This window comes from Pseudorca crassidens, chromosome 9 (assembly GCF_039906515.1).
Source record: "Pseudorca crassidens isolate mPseCra1 chromosome 9, mPseCra1.hap1, whole genome shotgun sequence".
Classification (NCBI taxonomy): Eukaryota; Metazoa; Chordata; class Mammalia; order Artiodactyla; family Delphinidae; genus Pseudorca; species Pseudorca crassidens.
Window position 1 is genome coordinate 51428641 of NC_090304.1, and position 23165 is coordinate 51451805.

A 23165-nucleotide genomic window follows, 5' to 3' on the forward strand; every position below is an offset into this window, starting at 1 on the left:
CCCTCTGCTCCAGGTGGCGCAGGGTCTAGTCCCTAAGCACATGCTAGTCCTTTCCTCCTCCTTGACTTGGTATATAGTCTGTTTCCCTTCCTAGGTTGACTTCCCTCTGTCTTCCTTTTCTCTGCCCATCCCAAATCCTGGCCCAGCCTTCCTAGGCCAATTCAACACACACCTGCCCCCACCCACCAGGGACAGGGTAGGCAGGAGGGGTAACTGGATTCTGGGCGGAGCATGCCTGGCTGTCTCTCCCCTCCCTAACTTGCCACCTGTCCCAACACCTCATCCCCCTGCTCAGGTCCATCTCCTTTCTCCTACTGGATCACATTTTCCTCAAGGACGGGCCGAAGTCCTATTCACCTCAGCTCCAGACCCCAGCCTTTGGGCAGCCTCACCAGATACAAGTAAGAAATGTTGAGGTAGGAAAGTAAGAAGGAGACACAGGTGAGCGTGGAAATGAGATGGGGCACTTCAGAGCTCAGTCCAGGACACATTGGAGCAAGCCCTCAGTAAGAGGCTGCAGGTGGATGTGAGGACACAGCTGGTGCAGGCCTCACCGATCTGCTGTGGGAATTCTCCTCCCCTGTAGGGAAAAGACTGAGGCTGTGGAGCATGAAACACCCCACTGCTCTCCAGGGGGAAGGCTGGTTATTGGCAGAACACCGGTTTCACGGAGGGTTGGCCCGAAAACTCCTGGGTGACTCCCTCTGGCTGGGCGCCAGGATGTCTACATCTGGGTCTTGGCAGCAAGATCCCAGCAGGGAGGTGGGGGAAAGCATCAGAGGGAACCATCCCACAGTGCGTCTCCTTCCCCTCCTCAGCCAGAAGCTGCCAACTGTGGCTCCAAGGACAATGGCTAGAGGAGCACCATGTCCTTGGCAGGGGCCTGGCATACTTCCCTGTATTTCCACATTAAGCACAGACCCCACCACACCATGGGTGACAAGGCCTTTGCTGAAAGGAACAAAAGGTCACCACTGCCTCCAGAATGGCTTCTTCCACATCTCAGGAAGGTGGCTTTGGGGATGCAGAAACTGAGAGCTGAGGCATTCATCGTGGGCCTACTTCAGGTTCCAGGATTGGCCAAAGCTGCCCTATGAGGGAAGGGGTGACCTCAGGTGGGGGCAGTGAGCTCCCCGTTCCTGCTGGGCAGGGGGGTGAAGTGGTGGAACAGACAGCAAGTTCAGGGAGGGGAGAGGCAGCCCCTCAGCTCAGAATCCTATCATTCTACCTACACTGCCCCATGGATGGGGTGGGAGTGCTGAACTGGCCCAGGAAGATTGGCAGACTTAGGGTGGGCACAGATGAGAGGAGAGGGATGTCAGCCTAGGATGGGGCTGGACCAGACACTTGGAAGTGCCTTCTGCCCAAGGTCGAGGTCATCTCCTGGGATACGGATCAGGCAGCATAAGGTGCTAGAGCCAGTAGAGTCCAATCCCTCATTGTACAGATGGGGGAACAGGTGAGAGAGGGCAGAAACACACCCAGGTCGCACAGTGAGTAAAGGGCAGGGCTGGGCCTATGACCAAGGACTGCTGGTCACTGCCCCACTGGACTAGCTCCTCCTCTTGTAATCTTTCACCTCTCCTCCTCCAGCTGGACAGAGGTCTGGGAGGGAAATCTGCAGATACAGCTTGTAACCCTGGGAAGGGATCCCCAGGAATGTGTAATTTCAGCAGGGGCAGGTCAGAAAAGGAGTGACTCTGTGGCTTCCAACTCTGGGAAAGGTTTTACCCTCCTTGCCGCCCTGGCCCAGCTCCCTCACCTCCACCACCCTCCAATCCAGCACACTAGCATCCTCCTTACCAGGAGGCCCCGAGCCACCCACTCAGCCCTAATCTACCTCTTCCCCCTCGTCACTCCCTGCACCTGAGTGGGGGGGCAGGAGGGGGTGCGACTCAGTGGGATAAAGGCAGCTGCTATATTTGAATGATTACATAAGCCAGCAGGGAAGAAGCTGCAACGTGACTCCATCAAGGTCGAGAGAGAAGTTGCGTCTGGGCCCAGGAGGGAGGATCTTCTCCCTCCATCCTGAGGCTCCAGCCTGGGTTTAGACAGGACTCTGAAAGAACGTGGAGATTGCGAACTAGTTTATGCACTGCCGGACTGCAAGGGAGGTTTTCCCTAGGACTAAACATGCTGTTCCCTCTCCATCACCTTAGAAAAGAAACCTCCTGACTTCTCGAAACCCTAAGGCCAGACCTAGACTGAGCCCCAGATCTTTCCCCAGGAACTCTCTCCAGAAGGAAAGACAGAACGGAAAACACAGTTTGTCACTGATTTAGAAGAGTGCCTGCTGGGAGGGGAACCATGCATAAAGCCTTGGCTTTTCCGCGCTGGCTGGGGAAGACCTGTGTTCCTGTTCCAGCTCTACCATTTACTAGTCACTTGACACTGGCAAGTCTATGCCTCAGTTTCTTCAGGGATAAAATGAGAACAAAAAGTAACTTTTTTATAGGGTTTGTTACAAGGATTAAACAAAACGACACATGCAAAGCCTTAGCCCAGCAGGTGGTGGGTGCCTCTGTAAGGGCTTATCAGGACCATCATTTGCATCGTCATTACTGCCAACACTAAGGACTGGCTGGAGACCTCCCAGGTGGCTGAACTGACCTCTTCGCCCCACTGACAGCTGATCTGAGTGGAAGGTGGGAGGCCAGAGGAGAGAACTGAGATCTAAGGGTCAGGAGCTCGGCCAGACATGCTGCGTGCCCCTGGGCAAACCCCTGCCCTCTCTGGCCCTCAGTCTATAAATGAGCCCTCAGGGTCCCCAGCTCTGGAGTTCGTGTTTGCAAAAAGATTTTACCCCACTGGGATTAGTGACCTGTGGTAGTGGAAGCTGCAGGAGAGCTGGTCAGGATGGGGGTGATCTGGGGGTGGTATGAGCTGGAGGCGGGCACGGCAGCCAGTGCTGGGCACCAGGCCCAGCACAAGGCCCACCTCCTCAGGGCCTCTTGGCAGCTCCTCCTAGGGGGTTCTGGGGGCCCCCGGAGGAGGAAGGCTGTGCCCACCGGGCTTTGTTGCCATGACGCTGGTCTCCATGGTGTTAGGCACACAGCCCTCCCTTCACCCAGGAGGAGGGACTGGAAGTGACAGAAGCTGAGGAGGCTCAGGCCCTGGGCCCCCCTGGCCTGTCCCTCTGTCTCCATCAGTGCCTGTGAGGTCCCCATCCTGTGCCCCTCAGGAGGGAGGGCAGGGAGGAAGGACAGCTTCCACCTCAGAGGGTCAAAAGAGTGACCCAGAGAGGACAGAGTGACTGCGGTGCAGGGAGAGACATGCAGGAGTGCAGAGGAGTGGCAGAGAGGAGGGAAGGGTAGGGAGAGCTGGGGAGACGCAGAAGGCGGAAGGGCGGGGTGGTGGGGAAGAACACACTGTAGTCACGGAGGGGGAAGGGCCTCCCAAGCTGACAAGTGGTGGGAGGCACCATCCAGCCCATCTCTTCGGTCTCAGTGTTTTGAGGTGGGTGGTGGTGGGAGGACAGAGTGGAGGAGCGGGAGGGAGGGGGGCAATTTTCCTAGAGAGCTTTGTGTGCAGGGGCGTTCATACACGTGCAGCGTGTGTGTGTGTGTGTGTGTGTGTGTGTAAGTTCAGGAGAAAGTATGCAGGCACCACGTGTGTGCAGGGCATGAGTGTGTGTGTGGCATGTGTGTGCCTGTGCCACTGTGTCTCCAGGGTGATAAATACAGCAGTAGGAGCTGTAACCATGGCAGAGAAAATGCGGAAATTTCCACAGGCTGAAAGTGGCGTGGGAGCGGCGAATATGCCGGGGTTGAACCAGCTTGGTCTGACCAAGGAACCCTTTCCCTGACAGCTCTTCCCTGGGCCAGTCTCTAGCTGGACCCAAGTGGCCAGGGCACAAACACGTGGGCGCGTGCGCGTGCACACACACACACACACATCCTAAGTGCACCCTAAGTTCTTCTGGATGGAAGAACAATCCAGAAGAGCTTCCTGAAGGAGGGGTCATATTGGAAGAGAGGTTGGGAGGTTCATGCCAGCTATCCTTCTATGTATATGAGAGACAGACAGACATACCCCAGATCAAAGTCTGGGTCACTTAGGTCACAGAGCTGACCAAAGGAAGCTGGCTGGGGAAGACCCCAACACCAGAGGCATGGGGGACAGGCCCTGGAGTGACAGTGGTGCACTAAGCTCCAACCACAACAGGCTGCTCGCTGCAGGGCCACAACAGCTTGCCTGTGGCTCCTGCCATTCCCTCTCCCAGAAATGTCTCCCTCTCAACTCCACCTGCAGAAACACTGCTTGTCCCTCCAGGCTCACCTCCTCTTTGGAGTCTTTCTTGATCAATTCCCCCAACCAGAAGACCTCCTCCTTCCTCCACACCACTTATTCATCTGCTCCGGCTCATTGTTCAGTGAAGCCCTGAACACACTGTAGGTGTTCAAGAAATGCTTGTTGAATGAAAATATATTGGGCCTGGAAAGGACTCTGGATGCCATGATGCCTCCCCAGACGTATTTGGGAAGGGGGTTATCGAGGGACAGTGCTGGGTACTTCACGCTTACTAGCTCTTTAATCCTCCCATTAGTGGGTGCTATTAATACCTCCAAAGAACAGAAGAGAAAACTGAGGATCAGAGACCTCAGGAACTCAGCCAAATCTAGTTTGTAGACAGGAGTGTCGGCATCTGCCCCGACAGTTGGCATCCACATCCCCGCTTTTCAAAAACAACCAGTTGTTTGGGGCTTCCCTGGTGGCGCAGTGGTTGAGAATCTGCCTGCCGATGCAGGGGACACGGGTTCGAGCCCTGGTCTGGGAGGATCCCACATGCCGCGGAGCAACTAGGCCCATGAGTCACAACTACTGAGCCTGCGCGTCTGGAGCCTGTGCTCCGCAACAAGAGAGCCCGCGCTAGTCAGAGGCCTGTGCACCGCGATGAAGAGTGGCCCCCGCTTGCCACAACTAGAGAAAGCCCTCGCACAGAAACTAAGACCCAACACAGCAAAAATAAATAAATAAATTACTAAACTCCTACCCCCAACATCTTTAAAAAAAAAAAAAAAACAACAACAACCAGTTGTGGGCAGGGGGCTTAGGAGCCATGAGAGCATGGGGCCAGGAAAGAAGGTCTCAGCTCCAGGCCCCGCTTCCAATCCCCGGGCTCAGGGGGAGGCGGAGAGGAGGCAGGGCCCATCTTCCCTTCCCCAGCCCCATCGATTTCTTGTGGAGCCCAGTGGTCTCCTGAGGCCCGGCCCTCGAGGGCTGGATGGCTGCTGAATGCTTTGCAGGGTAGGCGGGTTGAGCAGGAAGGAGGCGGAAGAGAGACAGACACCCCACACCACCTCCCAGCCCCCACTCCCCACCCAGCTCAGCCTCCTCTCCATCCACAGTGCCTTCACCCCCAAGCTCTGACTTGCCATAGCCTTCTCTCCCAGGCCTCCCCATGCTCCCCTGCCATTAGGCCATGACTTGGGTTGACCCTGGAAGCCCTGTCCTCCTCCCCCAACACTTCGACCCACCCTCACCCCAACTTGCACCCCCTCCTTACCATGTACAGCTGGAAAGGCTTCCAGTCTTCAGGGCCAATTCAGGGGCACCTCCTCCTCCAGGAAGCCTCCTGCCTCTCCAAGAGCTGCTGCCCACACCTCGGCAGGTCTGGCTCCAGGTTCTTTATCCATCCCCCCTCAACCCAACCTCAATATGTGAACAAACCACCCAGGGTCCCAAGAGACCCCATATCTACAAATCTTTGTCACAAAGACAAGCAGAGCCTCCTGCCCTAATCCACCCAACACTGTTGTCTTTACCATAATTCATTACAGTTGAGGCCCCGAAGACTCCCGTTGGGATGTCATCCCTGATCCCCAGGAAAAGCACTTTAAGCATCATTAACTCTTGACAGCTCAGATCCCCTTCCCCAGGGGACAAATGGGGCCACTTATGAGAGGAGACAGCAGAGCTGGAATCAGGAAGGGAGTGGAGGAAGGAGAACCCCCCAAAATGGGGCAGTGGAGATGGACCTCAACCCTGATTCAGAAGAGCTGTGTGACCTTGGGCAAGTCATTTCCCTTCTCTGGCCTTTCTTCCTCTGCCAGGAGACAGTACATAGAATACACAGGCACTGACCCACAAAGGCCTTTCCTCCCTCCTTCGGGTTCCAATGGCCTGGGAGTCCAAAGCACTTCTTGTATTGTGCTGCCTTCCACAGTATCACCAGCCCTGGGGTCAAAGGCAGGGAGGGCCAGGTCTCACCCCACACTCCAACAGAAGACGTGGGGTCCTCCAGAACCTGTTCTGGGACCCAGCAATGTTGAGTTGTCCGTGGCTGCCCCCTGGTGGCCCAATGCGGTCATTGCAGGCTGTCCCTGAGCTGGGGCAAGTGACACTTGGCAGCCTAGCGGGGGAGCGCCTCCAGTCTCACCCACCCTCTCTCTGGGCCTCAGGGTTAGCTGGTCAGTCCAAGGTCAGATCCAGGGAAGAATTCCAGCCCCTGAGCACTTGAACAAGGGTCTTCTCCTGGCTGCAGGCGGAATGGTCAGCCTGGCCTGGAGCAGCCCACCTAGGGCAAGACAAAAGTGGGAGACTCGGAGTTGGGGGGGGCTTAGTCCCAGCCTGTGAAGCCAGCCAGAGAACCCATTCCAGTGTGGCATCTACCTCCCCTTCCCGAGAGACAGGAACAAGGAACCTGGAGTCCAGGCCACCAAGACCCCCACCTGCATCCAGGCCTCCCCACTGAACTGGATCAGTGAGAAGTCAGGGGCTGCCCAGCTTGCCCAGCTCCAGCGGCTGAGGCTGAGGCTGGGAGGCCAGCCTGTCTGCCCGCTGGGCCCCTGGAGAGAGGCTGGGAATGAGGCTCTAGGCAGAGGCGGAATGTGGTATCTGGCACCTTCCCAGGGAGTCCCCAATTCGTCTCTGAACAGCTCCTTATCGCCCCCCCACTTGCCAGGGCCTTGTCTTCTTGGAGGTGGCCAGTGAGGGCAGCTTCCTGGTCCAAGGCAGGGCACCTCTGAAGGGGTGTGCACAGGAGCCAAGGGTAACCTGAGGACCTTCTTCCTAATTTAATAAAGGTCCTGTCACTCCCTCCGTGACCTTGTGTCTCTAGAAGGGCTAATGACGAGCTACCCTGAGTCACTCACATACCACACAACCAGCCCCTGGCTCAGAATCAGACTACAGCAGGGAGAGGGACTCAATCTAGCTGGGGTCTGTCCTGGTCAGAGTCAGGACCCACAATCCCCACGCCATCTGTACAGGAGTACAGTGAGGACAGCTTGGAGCCAGCCTGGGGCTCTGTCTGGGGCAGGGGGAGAGTATCTGGACAGCTGAGGGCCTGGAGACAGCAGGGTCAGGTCCCCGGCTTCAGGGTCCAAGGCACTCACCTCTGGAGTGCCTGTCCTCCTGTCCCCTCTTACCCTGGGACACCTGAAACCCCCAACCAATCATAGACCTCAGCACCAGGGGGTAAAATATACAGATATATTTATATTATCAAAAGGTCCCCAAAGTGGGGAAGGGGCACCGGGCAGCCTAGGCCCTCCCAGTAAGCCCAGACCAGAAGGGGGGCTAAAGTCCCCCAAGTCCAGTTCTCAGCCCTGTATACATTTACCCAAGAGCTCCCTCCCCACCCCAGCTGAGTGTTCCTTTAGAGCTGTTCTGGAGTCTGTGGCAATGGGGTGGGCTCCCTTCCAGCGGGGGCCCCAGGGCCTTGAGCCTCTGAAAGGATGGCAGTCCGCCAGAGTGCCTCACTGATGCCCATCTCTCCAACCCCTTAAACTCAGGGTGTGTGACCCAGCGGGGGAGCAGGCCAGGCCAGGAGGGCTGAGCACCTGGACAGAGCAGGTAAGGGATTCCTCCTCAGGCAGACCCTGCTGCCTGCCCCCCACGTCCTGGCCAGGGAACCCCAGGCTGAAGTCAGGATGAGGGGTCTGGGGGTGCGGCTTCCTCATGTGCCCCCTGCTGGCTCACACCAGGCACGCAGGGCATGAGGGTGTCTGCCCACGAAGGCTTCACGGTGGCAGAGTCCCACCTGCGATCAGACGTTTCGGAGGAGCTGTGGGAAGGCACAGAAGTCCAGATTCCATGAGCACGTTGTGAAGACTCACAGGGAGCAGGGGCCAGGGGCCAGCAGAGAGGGGTCTCCCGGGAACCAGGTGAACCAAAGGGGCCTGTCAGGACTCCCAATGAGGACTGAGGGACAGGGCCGGAGGGCACTCAGAGACGAGAAGCAGAGTGAGTCAGGTGGAAGGCAGGCTCCAGCCAGGTTCCCAGCCGCCTGCCCACAGGAATGGAGAGCCACTCACAGAAAGGGGGTCCGCAGTAAAGGCAGCCACGCTCCGGCGCATCTCATTCTCACTGCCGCGCAGGGGGATCAGCGAAACACTGCCCAGCCGGACCTCAGGCACCGCCCGGGACACGCGTGAGGGCTCTGAGGGCCACACCAGGCCGTCGTGCTGGGCAGCAGGGGAGAGGAGGGGTGTTGGGGTCTGGGCTCGGTTTGCTGGCCTAGACACTCAACTCCGGATCCACCCACCCTTCCAAGAAATGCCTCCAGCTATGATCTGAGGTGAAACCCTCAGCTTTGATCTGAGCAGATATGAGAAGCAGCTGTTAGGAGAACATGACTGTATCCCCGGCAAAGCCCAGCCAATTACATTACTCAACAACCCTCATTTCCAGGTCCACAAACAAACCGCTTCAAGAACGCAGTGCCAAGAAAACAGTTCTAGAGGAACATGTCTGCTTCCTTTCACCAGGAACCAAGGAAACTCTAGAATCTGCTCTGTTTCCCTTTTGACTTTTGACTACCAGGAAGCTCAGGGCTAAAAGAGCTCAGCCCAAGCCCCGGTACAGTTTTGTCTCCCTTCTCCCCAAACAATTCTGAGCTCTCATTTTAAAAACCTGTTTTGGGATTTCCTCGGTGGTCCAGTGGTTAAGAGTCCGTGCTCCCACTGCCTGGGGCACGGGTTCGATCCCTGGTTGGGGAACTAAGATCCCAACCAGGGAAACTAAGATCCCGCATGCCGCACGGCCAAAAGACAAACAAACAAACACCTATTTTATGTCCAACCCACCCCTCTAGCCCTGCTCTGGCTTCGAGTCCTCCCCAGCCTGTTCCCACCTGGCCCACTGCAGCAACTACCTCACTGGCCTCCTCACTTCCAGGCTCGGCCCTTCAGCCCATCCTCCCCTGCACACCGCACCCAGAATGGACCCTCAAACTCAGACTCAACCCTGCGCACCACTCTTGCTTAAAACTCTCCCTTCAAACTGCCGACTAGGTCAAGTTCAGCTTCCTTGGCATGGCCTTCAAGACTGAGATTTTACTCCCAACTTCGTTTCCAGTGCCAACTTCTAGCGTGCCTGGCTTCTCCCTTTACACCCTGTCGGCAATCCTGCTACGCCTGTGTGCAAACTGTTCCCTTTGCCTCGAAGCCGCCCCACCCCCGCCTTTGCTTGGTGAACGCTCCCTCATCCCCAAAGATTCAGCTTCCACGATACCCCCTCCCTGCTGCCTTCCTCACCTCACCCAACACCTCCACGAGGTAGGATCCCTGGCTTCCCTCTGTCACCACAGCACTGGGCTCTAACAGGCTCCTTCTGGGTCTGTTTTCCTTTCTACGTGGGGAGTGAGTGCCCGAGGGAAGGGGTCTGCACCCTCTGTCTCTAGCATGCCTGGCTCAGAGCTGGACCAGAGCAGGTACCAGGAAGGGTTTACGTGAGAATGAACGAACAAGTGGATTAAAGGCAACTCAACATCCTGAAGCAATCGGTGGCCTGAACAGTGAAGAAGCACTCATACCCCTTCTCTGTAATGGAGGCTTCCCGGGACCCACCCCACACCCCGCGCCTGGTACCTGCATGAAGAGGAAAGTGGCGAACCACTCCCGGAGCTCCATCTGCGTCTCACAGCACAGGTACCTACAGGGTGGGGCACAGGTCTGGATGCCGCCAGGGCCTGGCTGAGCAGGGATACCCTACCGTGTTCCCCCGCCCAGGGTCTCGGGGGCAGGGCCCAGATCTGGACAGTGAGGGGACCCAACCAAGGGGGACATGCTACCATCTCTCCTCGGCATGGGGCCCTCACTCACCACTGCTGCTTCTCGTGTTTCTCCGTCTCGTGCACCACCGTGAAGCCCCAGCTGCAGAGAAGGGGCAGGTGGGGTCACTTGACAGCCCAGAGAGGCCTCATAGCCCCAGTGAGAGCCTAGGACAGAGCCCAGAAGCCTGGGCCAGGGCTGGGGGCAGAGTTCAAGTCCTTCTGTGGGCACAGCACATCCCGGCCGCTGCCTCTTCCTCTCACAGCCCTGCCAGCCTCCCAGGGCCTTGGCTCCCCCACCCCCCAGCCCTACCCCCCAGAGAGAAGCAGGCACAGCCAGCGGGTAAAAGGTGAATGCCAGAAACCCCAGCCTAGTGACTGCAGTTAATAACAGTGATAGTGGCTATGCATCACTTTTCAACTGTTAAAACATACCACCATATCAATTATGCTTCAACTAAAAAAAGAAGAAGGAAAAAACCCCACACAACCACCCTTTGGAACAGGCGTGCCATTATTTTCCCCATTCCTCAGTTGTGGGAAGTGAGGCACAGAAAGGTCCCAGAGCTAGTCAGTGACTAACTGGATTTCAATCCAGGCCAATGGTTCTTAAACATGAGCAAGCATCAGAGTCCCCTAGGTGGCTTGTGACAGCACAGACTGCTGGCCTCAGCCCCAGAATCCGTGATTTAGCACGTCTGGGGTGGTACCCAAGAATTCGGGTTTCTAATGTGTTTCCAGGTGATGCTGATGCTGCTGGTCTGGGAGACCACACCCTCAGAACTATGAGCCAGTCCCTGTCAAGTTCACAGCCCTCAGCTGTGCCTCCCCCATCAGTTCTGAGCCCCGCAGGCCCTAGTCGTGGACCCACCTCCCCCGCCCCAGCTCACCAGGTGGGTGGCCGGAGTTTCTTCTTCACTCCCAGGTAGATTTTGAGACTCCTGACGGGCCACTCCTTCTCAGGCCGGTGACTCTGGGTGGCAGAGGAAGAAGGAGTAGGAACTTCAGTCAGTCAGGGTGCGCACTGGGGCAGATCTCCCAACTGGGTGCCTCCCTCCCCCCTCTCCCCAGCCTCTCTACCTCCCAGCCCAGGAGCCCTCCTCCAGCAAGCCTTCCTGACAAAGCCCTCCCTGCTCACAATCTAGCTCAACAGAGCCCCCAGGCCCCTCTCCCTGCCCCAGCATCAGACAGTCAACCCTTGTCCCCGAGGTAGCTGGATGTCCGCAGCAGTTGATCCTCAGTCCCTCCCTGCAGCCCTGCAAACTGAGAACTGATCTGTGTCAATATCATAGGCTGATCCAGGCTGTCTGCAGAGGGACAAGTCTGCACGTTGCACATCACCCTTTGGCACCAAACTGAGCGAGTGTACAGGAGCTGAGAGCCTCGGCTGTCTGTGTGTCTCAGGTTATTTATTCTTCACCCTTCCCTGCCCCATGGAGCCTCCAGGGTTGACTGTGTGAACAGAAGGCTTGTGAGGTGAGCAGTTACTGGCTCTTTGGCTCCACAAAGTGAAGGCTAATGACTCGAGCTGAAGCAGAACGGCCGTTCCGTAGACCACGGGAAGAACTTCCCAGTGGTCTAGGCCAGGAAGCGACAGACCAATGTACTGGGGAGGGGCACCAGATCACTGACATGCTCATCTCTGGTCCCCACCTCTGCATATGGGTCTGGGCTCGGAAGGAGCAGGCTGGCTCAGAGGCAGGGGGATGGGAGCATTGACCTCCAGGGAAGCAGCGGGTTGGAGGTCAAGCGAATGAGCCTTCCTCCTGCTCTGGGAGCCACTTGCTTGAAACCCTGCCCCCACCAGGCACCCCTGGTGCCAACAGGGACACCAGGGTAGATGGCAGGGGAGGGGGAGTCACTTACAACCAAAACTGGGGGTCACAGATTGAGCCACCTCTACTGTTCCCCACCATTGCTCCCAGCCACCCCCAGGCATGGCTCCTCAGCAGGAACAAAAAGAGGGGACTAGGGGATGACTAGGGGATGGCCAGGGAGATGGAGAATTTCGGGAATTGGTGGACTTCCCTGTGAGGTCACAATAGGATGGGCTGCCTAGGGAATCAGTGGAGACTTCGGTGCTATCACAGGGGGTGTAGTTTAAGAAGGGCTTATTAGGAACCTTCACCCTGCTTTCACCCCCAGTCCTCCTAACGACCAAGCCCCTGAAGGGGGAGCCCCACATCTCCTGCACATACATAGCAGGACAATGGCTATGTGCCCAAGAGGGCCAGAACAAGGTGAGCCACGGGCACAGATGATCAGGGCTGCAGGCAGGGAGGAAACAGGGCAGAGATAAGGAGAGCAGGCTGCCGATACGGGAGAAACAACGTCTAGGGAGAATACAAGAAAGAAGAGGCCTGCATGCAAGCAGGGAAGACACAAGGCTGAGAGCACTGAAGAAATCAGACTGCAGTTGGAAGAAACCAGGCAGCAGGAATGGAAAGACTGAGACAGAGGCCGTAAAAGTTAGGCTGCAGGCATGCAACATTCGGCTCTGAGCATGACAGGAGAAAGGATGTGGGGGAAACTGAGCTGCAGGTACAGAAGGAATCAGGCTGAGGGAATGAAAAGCAGACAGTGGGCTTGGAAGAAGTCAGGCTGTGGGTGTGAGGGGAAGAGAACTAAAAGCAAGGAGTAAAGTGACTCCGGAGTGGGCGGAGCCAGCCCAGGCGTGTGACAGGAACAGTGGTTGCAGTCGGGGCGTGGAGAGGATTAAGGGAATGGAGGCGGTCAGGCCAGGCTGTGGCTCCTTCAGAACCAGAAAAAAACCACCCTCAGGCCGCTACTTCCTCAGGTACTGGTGCGTGTGGCGTGTACGTGGCAGGCTTATGATGTGAGCATGGCCAAGACAAGAAGGTTGAGGGGGACTCTGGGGGGCAGGGGGAGCGTCAGTCAATGTAATCTTCGTTTCTGATCAAACAGCTCATGTTGCCAGCATCTCCGAGGTATAAGGTCACTGGCAGGGAATGAAGTTCACTCCTTGATGCTCAAAGACCTCTGCTGGAACCAAGATCTTTCTAGAATGTGCTCTTCCCAGGGGCCTCAGGGTCTTTAACAATGGGAGACTCCAGGACGAGGCTTGGGTGTTCACATAGCCTGAACTGCCAGGGACTGTCCCAATTTCAAATCTTCTGTCCTGTTGCCCCATAAACTAGCAAATACCAGAATCACCAACACCTCAGTAGCCAAAACACACCTTCCCAGGGCTCCTGTGAGACCAGGTGCCGGCTGCCACTGGGGAGAGCACCATCTAGCCCTGAGCTGACCAGCCCTTGCTATGAGGTCTTGGTTCCTATATTTCAAGGAATAAAAAGCTGAAGCTTTGAGGCTAACAAATCTGGGTTCGAGTCCCAAGCTACCACCTAGAGATGGCCTTGGGCAAGTCACCTGAAGCCTGCTTTCTCACCTGTGAAAAAGGGACAATACCCCTCCACACAGGACAGTAGTGAGATTACATGTCCCAGTATGTGAAAGGCTGGGCACCAAGCCTGGTTCGATAAACATTAGATCTGCTTCTTTCTAGCTCTCCTGCCTCCTCTCCTCTGTGTCAAGGGACCAGCAGCTGCTTTTCCAGGTGCCTCAGCCATTCTCCCTCCTCCCTGCCCACACTGACGGTCTGGTTCTATTCCAAGGGGCTAAGCACCTCTAGAGGGAGAGGGCCAGGGAAATAGCATCTAGAACCAAGGGGAACTGACCAGAGGGGTGGATGGGCCCAGAAGCAAGGATGTGATCACAGAGGGAGGCAAAGGAGAGAAGAAGAGGCGTTCCCCACAAGGGTCAGCAGGAGCCCAGGCTGCATTAATAGAGGTGTAATGTGCAGAGAGAGGGAGGTGAGGGTCCTGCTCTATCTGCTGGGCTCCCACGGCAGCCAGGCCTGTCCAGATGTCCTCAGGAGACGCAAGGGGCAGAAAGGGCAGGAGACACTGGTAGGAGCTCAGGCTGGACCCCTGGCCTTAGAAACCCGTTTCTGTTGCCTGTCTCTGCAGAGCATCTATACTCTGTGGCACCCAAGGCACAGCTGGGATCCACAGGGGTGTCATGGGAGGCAGATCTCAGCTGAACCTGAACAGCGATACTCAGTATGATACTATCATTCTAGGGACAGAGCAGCACCAAGGGAGGAGAGGATGAACTCCCCTCTCCCAGGGTGTGCAAACAAAGGCTGGCAACCAGCTAGGGAGGCTACTACAGCTGGGGGATACACCACAGGCCTCTGTAGTCCTGCTCTTGCGTTTTAAGATGAGGGCAGTAGCGAGCACATTCTAATAGCCCTGGAACTCTCTCCAGGGCTGGGAAGAGGGTGGTTCCAGGGGTGACAGGAGGTGAAGATCAGAGCTCTAATCCAAACCTAGGGGCTTCCATTAACTGGCTCCACAGCCTCCACCCTGAAGCTTTTGGAAAAGTCTAGAGCATCGCACTGACGGGGGCCCTTATCTTGGGAGAAGCACTCTGGGATAGGGCTGGGATGAAGAGAAGGAGCCTAGGCCACAAGCCCTAGGGTGGAGGCCGGGAAACCATGCCTGGAGACGGCCAGGAGCTCTGGCTGGGTCCCCACGCTCCCACTAGGCTCACTTGGCCCCCAGGAGGTGTAAGGCAGCCGGCAGTTGACCCGCAGCTACTCACGGTCTCAGGGGCCCCGCTCCACGGCCTCTGGCTCTGTTTGATAGAGGATCAGGGTTACGGAAGAAGGAGGCCCAGGTCCAGAGCTAGGACAGTGTGTGTAGTGGTGCATGGCGGGATGTGGCTTGTATGCTGGGGCAGCGGGGGCAGTGCTAGGACGGAGATGGCGTCTGGTCTGGGAGGACGCCCGGCGTGTGGACAGCATGGGCGTGCATGGAGTGGGCCGGGATGGGGTATGGCCTATGAAGCAACAAGGCATGCACAGGCCACAACCTGGGGCTGTCACCACGTAGCATGTTCTTGTGGGTGCCATGACCAGGCACAGGTGAGCAGCCCAAGCCTGATGTGATGGCATCCAGGTACCAGGGCCTAGGAGGGCTCCAGGGCAAAGCCATGTGATCACCGAGGGCCACAGCAGGAATCCACAGCTCCCCACAACTGCTGTGCCACCCCGAGACCCCGCGATGGGGACGCTCCCACTGTTAGGCCCAGGGGGACATCTGTGCTCGGGTGTCTGAGCACACCGGGGCGCCGGTGCCCTCCTCGGGGCAGGACCCAGCAGGATCACGTACCCGGGCGCTGGTGCCCTCCTCGGGGCAGGACCCAGCAGGATCACGTACCCGGGCGCTGGTGCCCTCCTCGGGGCAGGACCCAGCAGGATCACGTACCCGGGCGCTGGTGCCCTCCTCGGGGCAGGACCCAGCAGGATCACGTACCCGGACGCTGGTGCCCTCCTCGGGGCAGGACCCAGCAGGATCACGTACCCGAACCTCCTTGTAGAGCCGCAGGCAGCTGCTGTTGAGGATGAAGTAGCGATCGTGGAAGCCCCCTGAGGGCAGGCCCAGGCCCAGGAGGCTGCGGTCCTCTCGGAACTTCATCATGCCGTGCTTGGTTTCACCCACATGGCTGGCTGGGGGAGGAGTGGAGTGGGCACAGGGTTGCACCAACGCCCCGCCCATAGACACAGACACCCAGGGCAGGGTCCATCCTGCCCCAGCCTCCGAAGAGGCCTGCCCGCCTGGCGCCCTCTGCCTGGGCTGTTCCTGATCTCGCCCCAGCTCTGGATGGAGGGACCTGCCACCAGGCTGCCCGACCCTGTAGGCACCACCCATCCAGGGACACCACCTACCTAGGTACAGCAGCATGGCCTCCATGGACTGGTGCTTCTTCACCACCAGGTAGCTGTCCATGCCCAGCCCATGCAGGATGGGCAGCACCTTCTCCGCAAAGTGCAGGGGGCGCTCTGGGGAGAGGGCACACCGTCACCAGGGCCACCTGGCCTACAGCACTGAGGGCTGGCCCATGTACACACATCACCTACGTGCCCAAGGGCACTGTCTACTCCCTCTGCCTCCTGGCGCCACACCGCTGCCCTGACCACCTCCCACACCCAACACATGTGGCTGGGACCAAACCTGCTCCAACCCAACATGTCCAAAACCAAGCCGGTGATCTTCCCTGTGTGTCCTCATCAGGGAAACCGGCACCACCCCCCAGGCCACCCAGGTCAGAAACAAACCCTCCTCCCTCTCAGCTTCCATGTGTCAAATCTCTCTGCTTCTGTCCATCTCCTTGCAGCCACCCTGGCCCATGATCCCATCTTCTTGGACCAGTACTGTGGCCTCTGAAGCAGTCTCTGCTGTGTGCTCTCATGCCCTCTCCCCACATCTCTCTACCCAGCAGTAAGGAGCAATCTTTTCAAGCTCCCAACCACTCACCCTTCAATGGACTTGCATTGTTGTCAGGCCCTGAGGGCGGCCTCCGCCTTTATCTCCAGCCCCATCCCGGGCCACAACCTCTCACTGTCCTTATCTTAAGCTCCTTAAAAGAATAGTGTCCCCAGCCACCACAGGGCGTTTGCCCATGCTGTTCCCACTGCCTCGAAGTACTTTCCCCTCTTCTTCACCACGGAACCCCTACTCTGCCTTAACCTCCTAACCCAGGGACTCCAAAGCCAAAGACCCTGTTATACGCTCTGGTGACGGACTTCCCTGGTGGCGCAGTGGTTGAGAATCCGCCTGCCAATGCAGGAGACACGGGTTTGATCCCTGGTCTAGGAAGATCCCACATGCCACGGAGCAACTGAGCCCGTGCACCACAACTACTGAGCCTGCACTCCAGCGCCCGCAAGCCACAACTACTGAGCCTGCACTCTACAGCCCGTGCTCTGCAAGAAAGAGAAGCCACCGCAATGAGGAGCCCGCGCACCGCAAAGAACAGTAGCCCCCGCTCACCGCCCGCCACAACTAGAGAAAGCCCGCGTGCAGCAACGAAGACCCAATGCAGCAAAAATAAATAAATGAATAATAAAAATTTAAAAACAGCTCTGGTGGCATTGTGGCCCTTTCCTTCACAGCAGTTAACACGGCTGTAGTTGTGCGTTTACCGGTGTGATCATGGGACTAGTGTCTCTATTCCATACCAGACTACCCCCAAGAGGGTAGGGACTGTGTTTCTGGCTTCCCTGCCCAGTGCCTGGCACTCAACAAATAACGGTAAAACAAATGAACAGATACGCCCTCATCCTCCACTGCCACTGAGACCATCCTTCACCCTAAAATGCCTTTATCACTCCCCTTCACCTTCCCCTTGGCGCCTTCACAACAGCCCACCCCACTCCTTCGGCATGCTCATCACCACCCACTACCCCCTCACCACCAATGCTGTCACTCACAATCCCATTATCAAATTCAGCATCTCCACCCTTGCAAGCAGCACCATTCTCGCCGACACCTGAGAAAGCGCCAGAGCCGACACCATCTACCCCTTCACGGTCCCTTCCATCAGCCACGTCACCTGAACCCCTGCCAGCACATCACCACCATCACTGAGATCACAGCGTGACAGCAACATCCATCATCTAAAACCCCCTTCACCACCACTGTCAGCACACTGTGGGGTAGAGGAGGACAGACTGGGGCCACCCCGTTTCCTGCACCAATCCTGTGGTCACCCACCTGCCTCCTCCCTCTCGTTGACCTCGAAGCAGGTCCAATAGTCCTTCTCCCTGATGCCCACATTCCTGCGATCCAAGATCTCCAGGGTGAGCTCCTCAGCTGTCATGGATGCTGGGATCTGTGGGGACCCAGCAGGAGGAGGAGATCAGCCTACCCCATCCCCAGCCCCTGCTCTGCCACAACCCTGCTGTGTGATCCAGGGGCCGAGCCCACCCCTCTCAGGGTCCTCTGGAGTCCTGGGATGCAGGGGGGTGTCTGAGTGGTCCTGATGAGCTGGGTGGGGAAAAGGGAAAGAGACAGGCCCTGGCACTAGCCAGATACAGGTCCCAAACCAGGGCTCCCCTCAGCATGGAAGCTGTGCTCCCCTGGTCATCTGAGCCTGCACCCAGCCCAGCCTGACTCTCCCGGCCCCTTAACTTCTAGGTCCCTGGCCCTCACCTTGACATGTTGCTCTGTCTCCGCCTTCTTTTCCTCCAGGTACACAGTGCAGATGAAGTCGCCGGCGTGCTGTGGGGAGACAGGGCTCAGCTGGAGGCCTGGGGAGCAGGTGCAGGTGGCTGGCCTGAGCCCCCCACCCCAGGCCCTGCCCTTCACCTGAGTCCCACTAGCAGTGCCAGCCACACGCATCTTCACAATGGCAGTGATCTCTTCCCGCTGCTTCCTCAGCTCCTCCTCGTCCACCTGGGGAAGGGAGAGGGACAGATGGTCACTGCCGCCCAGGGCTGAGTTCTGCCTTCCACTGCCCACTGGCTGGGGACGCACACTAAACACCATCACATAGTGGCTGATGAGGTCTTCCACCACGCGGCCGGCCTTGTAGTCCTGCCCATCTGTCTGGAAGAGCGTGGGCCCAAACACAATGGCCAGGTTGTGCGTGTTCATCTGGTTCGTGTCTGAGAAGCACTGGACACTGGACAGGGAAGGATGGAAGCCTTGAGGAGTCAGCCCAGGACTTCCCCACCTCACCTGCCCAATTCCTGACAAGCCCATGCATGGCCCCTGGAGACAGGCCAGGGGAGGTCCCAGTCAGAGAGGACAATAGTTAAGGAGACGAGGGGACAGTCTTTCTGGCCATATCTTGGGTCCTGGGGAGAAGCAGGGCTGGGAAACTGAGAGATCTGTCCACCAGCTGAAACCGCCTCTATTCTCCCACCCTGCAGGAAGTAAGCTGGGAGACAAAGTGTCCAAGACCAGAGCACATCATAAGGCAACATTCAGTTCCCAGGCCCACTTGGTTCCCGGGGAGAACAGGCAGCCAAATTGGGAATAAAAGAGTCTTTTCTACCCCAGCCCCCAGGTAGCACCGCTTCTCACCAGTACAAGTGGCTGATAAGGGCCTTCACCGTGGCCCGGTTGACTGGGGGCAGACGCACCAGTAGCTCTCGGTACCTGGAGACCTTCTCCTCTTCATCCTCAATCTCTGGGTGGGGGGAAGATGGATCGGGTCAGGAACCCTCTTGTAACCACCTCCCCTGTCCCACCCCTCTGGCTGCCCTGCCTCTCATCCTAGGTGACACCACTCCCTGGCCCCCTCTAAGTCAAATCAGGCCAGCCATGCAGCAAAGATAAAGAATTCTCCAAGGGACCCTGGCTCTGTATAGAGTGACAATAGGAATAAGAAGAAAGGAGGGAGAAGGACTGGAGCCCACCACTGGGGCATGCCTAGTCCAAGTGCATGACGGGGAGGGGAGGGAAAACTGAGATCAGAGTGTACAAGTCAGCAGCACTGGCCTGGTCTCAGGCTGGGCACGGGCTGCAGGGCCCACCTGAGGCCTCCAGCCAGGCTAGGCGCTGGACTCTAGTGAAGAGCCCATCGGGCAGATCTCGCAGGAAGCGCTTGAGCGCCGAGGAGACGTCGTCCACGTGCTGCTCGCCCTCTTTGAGGCGCACAGAGCGAGCGTCCAGCCGCAGGCTCTCCAGCAGCCGCTGTGTCTTTGATGTCTGCCCACACTTGCGGTAGATGCCCTCCGACGTCAGGCCTGGAGAGGGGTGGGGCTGAGCTGGGGGCGGAGCCAAACGTGAGGGGCCAGGAGCATTGGTCAAGGGGAGGGCCTCACGGCCGGGAAGGCGAGGCTTGGCCTCTGGGGCAGGAGGGTGGGGAGGGGCGGGGCCTGTGCCATGGGGGCGGGGCTCACCGCACTGGGTGATGTAGTCCACACAGCGGTACACAATCACCGGGATATCCGAGTCTCCAAGCTGCTGCTCCGACAGCGTGTCCCCTGAGCTGGCCGCTGCTTTCTGGATGGCCCCCAGCCAGCCCGTGAAGTCCAGCCGCCGCTCCCCCTGGATGTACAGCGTCCTGGGCCGGGGAGTCAGTCACTTGGGGACCTACCCCTGCCCCACCCCTCCCAGGCCTGTCAGACTTTCCAGGCTTCTCAGAGCCCCTCAGGGAGGCCAGAGCTCACCTCCGTCGCTCCACCAGCACCAGCACCTGGTTCTCGCTGTCCCCTTGGACGGCTGTGGAGGGGTGGGTTGAGGTGAGGCCCAGGCCTTGTTCATGGTCCCCAGCCTGCTCCCTGCTGAGGCTCTCTGCGTCCACACACCCCTGGGACACACCCACCAACCCCTGGGGTGGCTGAGATGCACCCCAAGGCCAGGAGAGGACATGAGAGGGCAGGCTGGCTCCTTCTGGCCAGGCTAGGGTACAGTTCAAACTTCTGGGGAGGGGCTGGGGCCTGGGAGCCCAGGATAGGGTGCCCCGGAGATGGGGGCCCAGGCCCAGGTGCACGCACAAAGCTCCTGTAGTTTCCGAAGCTGCAGCGGCTCCTCGCAGGGCCCCTCTGGGAAGACAGCATGGAGCTCGGAGCCGAGGAGGGCAAACCAGCCCTCCTGGGCCCGCTGTAGGCTCAGGCCAGCTTTGTAGGGTAGGCGCCCAAGCCTCTCAAAATCCCGGGCCAGCAGGTCCTCAGCCGGGGGAGGCACGAACGCCTGGTGGGGAGGCCAGAGAAAGGGGAGATGGCCAGGGAGGCTGCATCAGCCAACAGCACTGCCCGCCCTGGATACCCCAGCCCTTTGGCTTGTGGGCATGTACTTGTTTTCCACCCAGCTGTCTCCTCTCTCTCCCCCAGGGCAGAACCCGGCACAGTGAACTAAGTTGGGTATCATGTCCCACTTCATACTCACTCAGATATGCCCTCCTCTGGAACACCTTCCCAGACACCATTAGAGATGTCCCTTCTCTGGGGCCCCACGGCACCAAGGCATTCTTGCCCTCTGTTGTAGCACCAATTACAGTTTTTGCTGTTTGGACCCCATCTGTCTCCCCTACCAGCATGGAAGCCACTGAGGAGCTGGGATCAAGATGGGTTCACCTGGATCCCCGGGGCTCTGACTCCTGACTGACTGTCAGGAGGCTCACAGATGACTGGTTGATGAACAAGAGAATGAGAGTCACAGGCCCTCACAGCACAGGAGAGCCAGAGGGCACCTGATTCTAGTCCCCAGGGCAGAGCTCTCCTCTGCAGCCTTCCTGCCTCCTTCCTCCAGGACAAGGCGCTCCCCCTGGAGGCAGCACTGTCCATCCTAGGATGGCTCTGCCTGTCATTCATTATTAAACATATATTGAGCACCTAGGGAGTGCAAGGCCCACGGCCCTCTTCCACATAGTTGAGATAGGTCTCCTGACCTCCCCCACCACCAGGGAGCTGCAGATCACATCAGGGCCTTGGCTCTGTGTCTGCTGCCCTCCATCCAGCCCCTGATCCATGCGGTGGGAAAGCTGGGATACAGGGGGGATTGGCCAGGAGGTCCTACCCTGGGCCCTGACAGACTCCTCCCACACCCGCCTGCTCACCCAGGCCCACCTTAGCAATGCACTTGACCCACTCACGAGCCAGCTCTGCGCTCTCCAGCCCAAACAGGTACAGCCGTTCTCCTTCTGTGTACACCTCAAAGGTGTGCTCAAAACTGTAGATACACAGGCCAGGATTCAGGCCCACTCCACCCAGCACTGCCCCCTCACCCACCACACTGCCCTGGTGACTACCCTTCCCCTGGCCCCCTACGAGGTGGGAGAAAAGCCTTAGGCTAGGGCCTTGGGAAACCCGGTTTAGCCCCTGCACAGCCCCAGCTTGCTGTCCGACCCTGGGGAGGCCCTGCCCCTCTCTGGGCCTGTTTCCCTGTCTCCCCAGTGGAGGGTTGGACTTTACATCAATAACAGTCTGTGATTCTGCCCAGGGGTGCTCACCCATGGGTGTTGGGAGTGGGCACTGCCAGACACACAATCTCGCTGGCCCGAATCTCCCCGTTGGGGGTCACTGCCCGCTCATTCTCATAGTAGCTCAGGACCCCGTCGCTAAGCACACACCAGCGTCGGCTGAATTCTGGGGAGAAGTTGGGCAGGGGAACCATGAGGGAGCCCTTCACCCTCACCTGAACACTACCTCTGCATCCTCCCTGGGCCTCCACTCCCACCTGACCCATGTCCTCTCCATTCTAACTCACAAGCTTCCCCCAAACCCATCCTCCTCCCTGTAGCTCCACCAACCCAGCCCAGCCCACACCTCTCTCCCGGACCTGCCAGGTCTGCCCCTGCCCACCTCCCCGGCCACCTCTCTGACCACTCCTGCACACACACCCCACACTCCCTGCGTTTGCTCACCCTGTTCCCTTCACCCACACCCTCTATCTTTCAAGGCCAGCCCAAATGCCATAGGAAGCCTTTCATACCATAACCCCCTGTGCCCCACCCTCCTTTGCCAGCAGTGCCCACTGTTCTATACTCTGCTTCCTCCTATAGTGACTCTGAGGAGACTGACAAGATCCCATAAAGGAACAGAAATGGGAATCTGGACCAGGAAAGTAGGAGAAAGAACAGATTGTCAAGGCCATGCAGGCTCGTATAGTTCACAGCATTGAGTATCACACTGGCTCAGAGCTTCCTGGCACCCAGAGTGAAAAAAGGATGACCCAGGCAGTTATATAAATGACATTATCAGGCAGAGGAAGGTAGACTAGGGGCAGTGCCCCAGGGGCAGTGAGGTGGTGAGTAACACAGAGTTCCAAAGAAATCTCTTTGGGAGTTGGAGGGCTTCATCCGGGGGTGCTGAAGGATGCGGTGAGCAACGGCCTCAACGATGCTCACACAGCAGATACTGCCTGTCATCCTGGCTACGAGGACATGACATTTGCCCTCTGAAGGCAGTGTGTCCCAGAGCCTGCCTCCCAGCCTGGGCTCCCTCCAGGAGCGCCAGCCCTGCCTCAGTCACTCCTCATCCTGCAGACACCTGCAAGGGCCCACTGTGTGCTAGACACTGTGCTAGGTGCTGGGGGCTGCAGCGCTGGCCAAGAGAAGTTTATACTCCAGGAGGGCACAGAGAATCAATAAACAGACCCATAAATAATGTCAGATAAGTAGTGTGAAAGTAGGGCTTGCTATTTTGGATTAAGTGGTAGGGAATGAAGTCTTCGAGGAGTGACATTTAAACAGAGACCTGTTTGAAGTGAGAGACTAACCATGCAGATATTTAGGGAAAAGCATTTTGGGCAGAGGGAACAGCAAGTACAAAGGGTCTGGTGAGCATGAATGTTATGTTTGAGAAACAGCAAGGAGGCCAGTAAAGCTGGAGCAGAGTGAGCGAGGGAAGAGGAGT

The 23165-nt window shown here is 57.8% G+C and overlaps 1 protein-coding gene across 7 annotated transcripts in view; it reads right to left on the reverse strand.

The window, feature by feature from the left end:
- Positions 1 to 7420: 7420 nt before the first annotated feature.
- Positions 7421 to 23165, reverse strand: part of ARAP1 (ArfGAP with RhoGAP domain, ankyrin repeat and PH domain 1) — a 63230-nt gene continuing 47485 nt past the window's right edge. For 5 of the 7 annotated variants that reach the window (XM_067750238.1, XM_067750239.1, XM_067750242.1 and 2 more), the window contains 19 exons: positions 21761 to 21896; positions 21378 to 21480; positions 20307 to 20502; positions 19980 to 20031; positions 19710 to 19873; positions 19341 to 19553; positions 18889 to 18994; positions 18337 to 18484; positions 18169 to 18255; positions 18013 to 18081; positions 17575 to 17692; positions 15747 to 15860; positions 15382 to 15527; positions 14570 to 14653; positions 10885 to 10967; positions 10047 to 10097; positions 9813 to 9876; positions 8259 to 8408; positions 7421 to 8008 (listed from right to left, as the gene is read on the reverse strand). In XM_067750238.1, coding sequence (XP_067606339.1) covers positions 7991 to 8008; positions 8259 to 8408; positions 9813 to 9876; positions 10047 to 10097; positions 10885 to 10967; positions 14570 to 14653; positions 15382 to 15527; positions 15747 to 15860; positions 17575 to 17692; positions 18013 to 18081; positions 18169 to 18255; positions 18337 to 18484; positions 18889 to 18994; positions 19341 to 19553; positions 19710 to 19873; positions 19980 to 20031; positions 20307 to 20502; positions 21378 to 21480; positions 21761 to 21896 — 2102 coding nt within the window. In that variant the 3' untranslated portion in view covers positions 7421 to 7990. The remainder of the gene's footprint in view (positions 8009 to 8258; positions 8409 to 9812; positions 9877 to 10046; positions 10098 to 10884; positions 10968 to 14569; positions 14654 to 15381; positions 15528 to 15746; positions 15861 to 17574; positions 17693 to 18012; positions 18082 to 18168; positions 18256 to 18336; positions 18485 to 18888; positions 18995 to 19340; positions 19554 to 19709; positions 19874 to 19979; positions 20032 to 20306; positions 20503 to 21377; positions 21481 to 21760; positions 21897 to 23165) is intronic. The other 2 variants (XM_067750236.1, XM_067750237.1) reach the window with 2 other exon arrangements.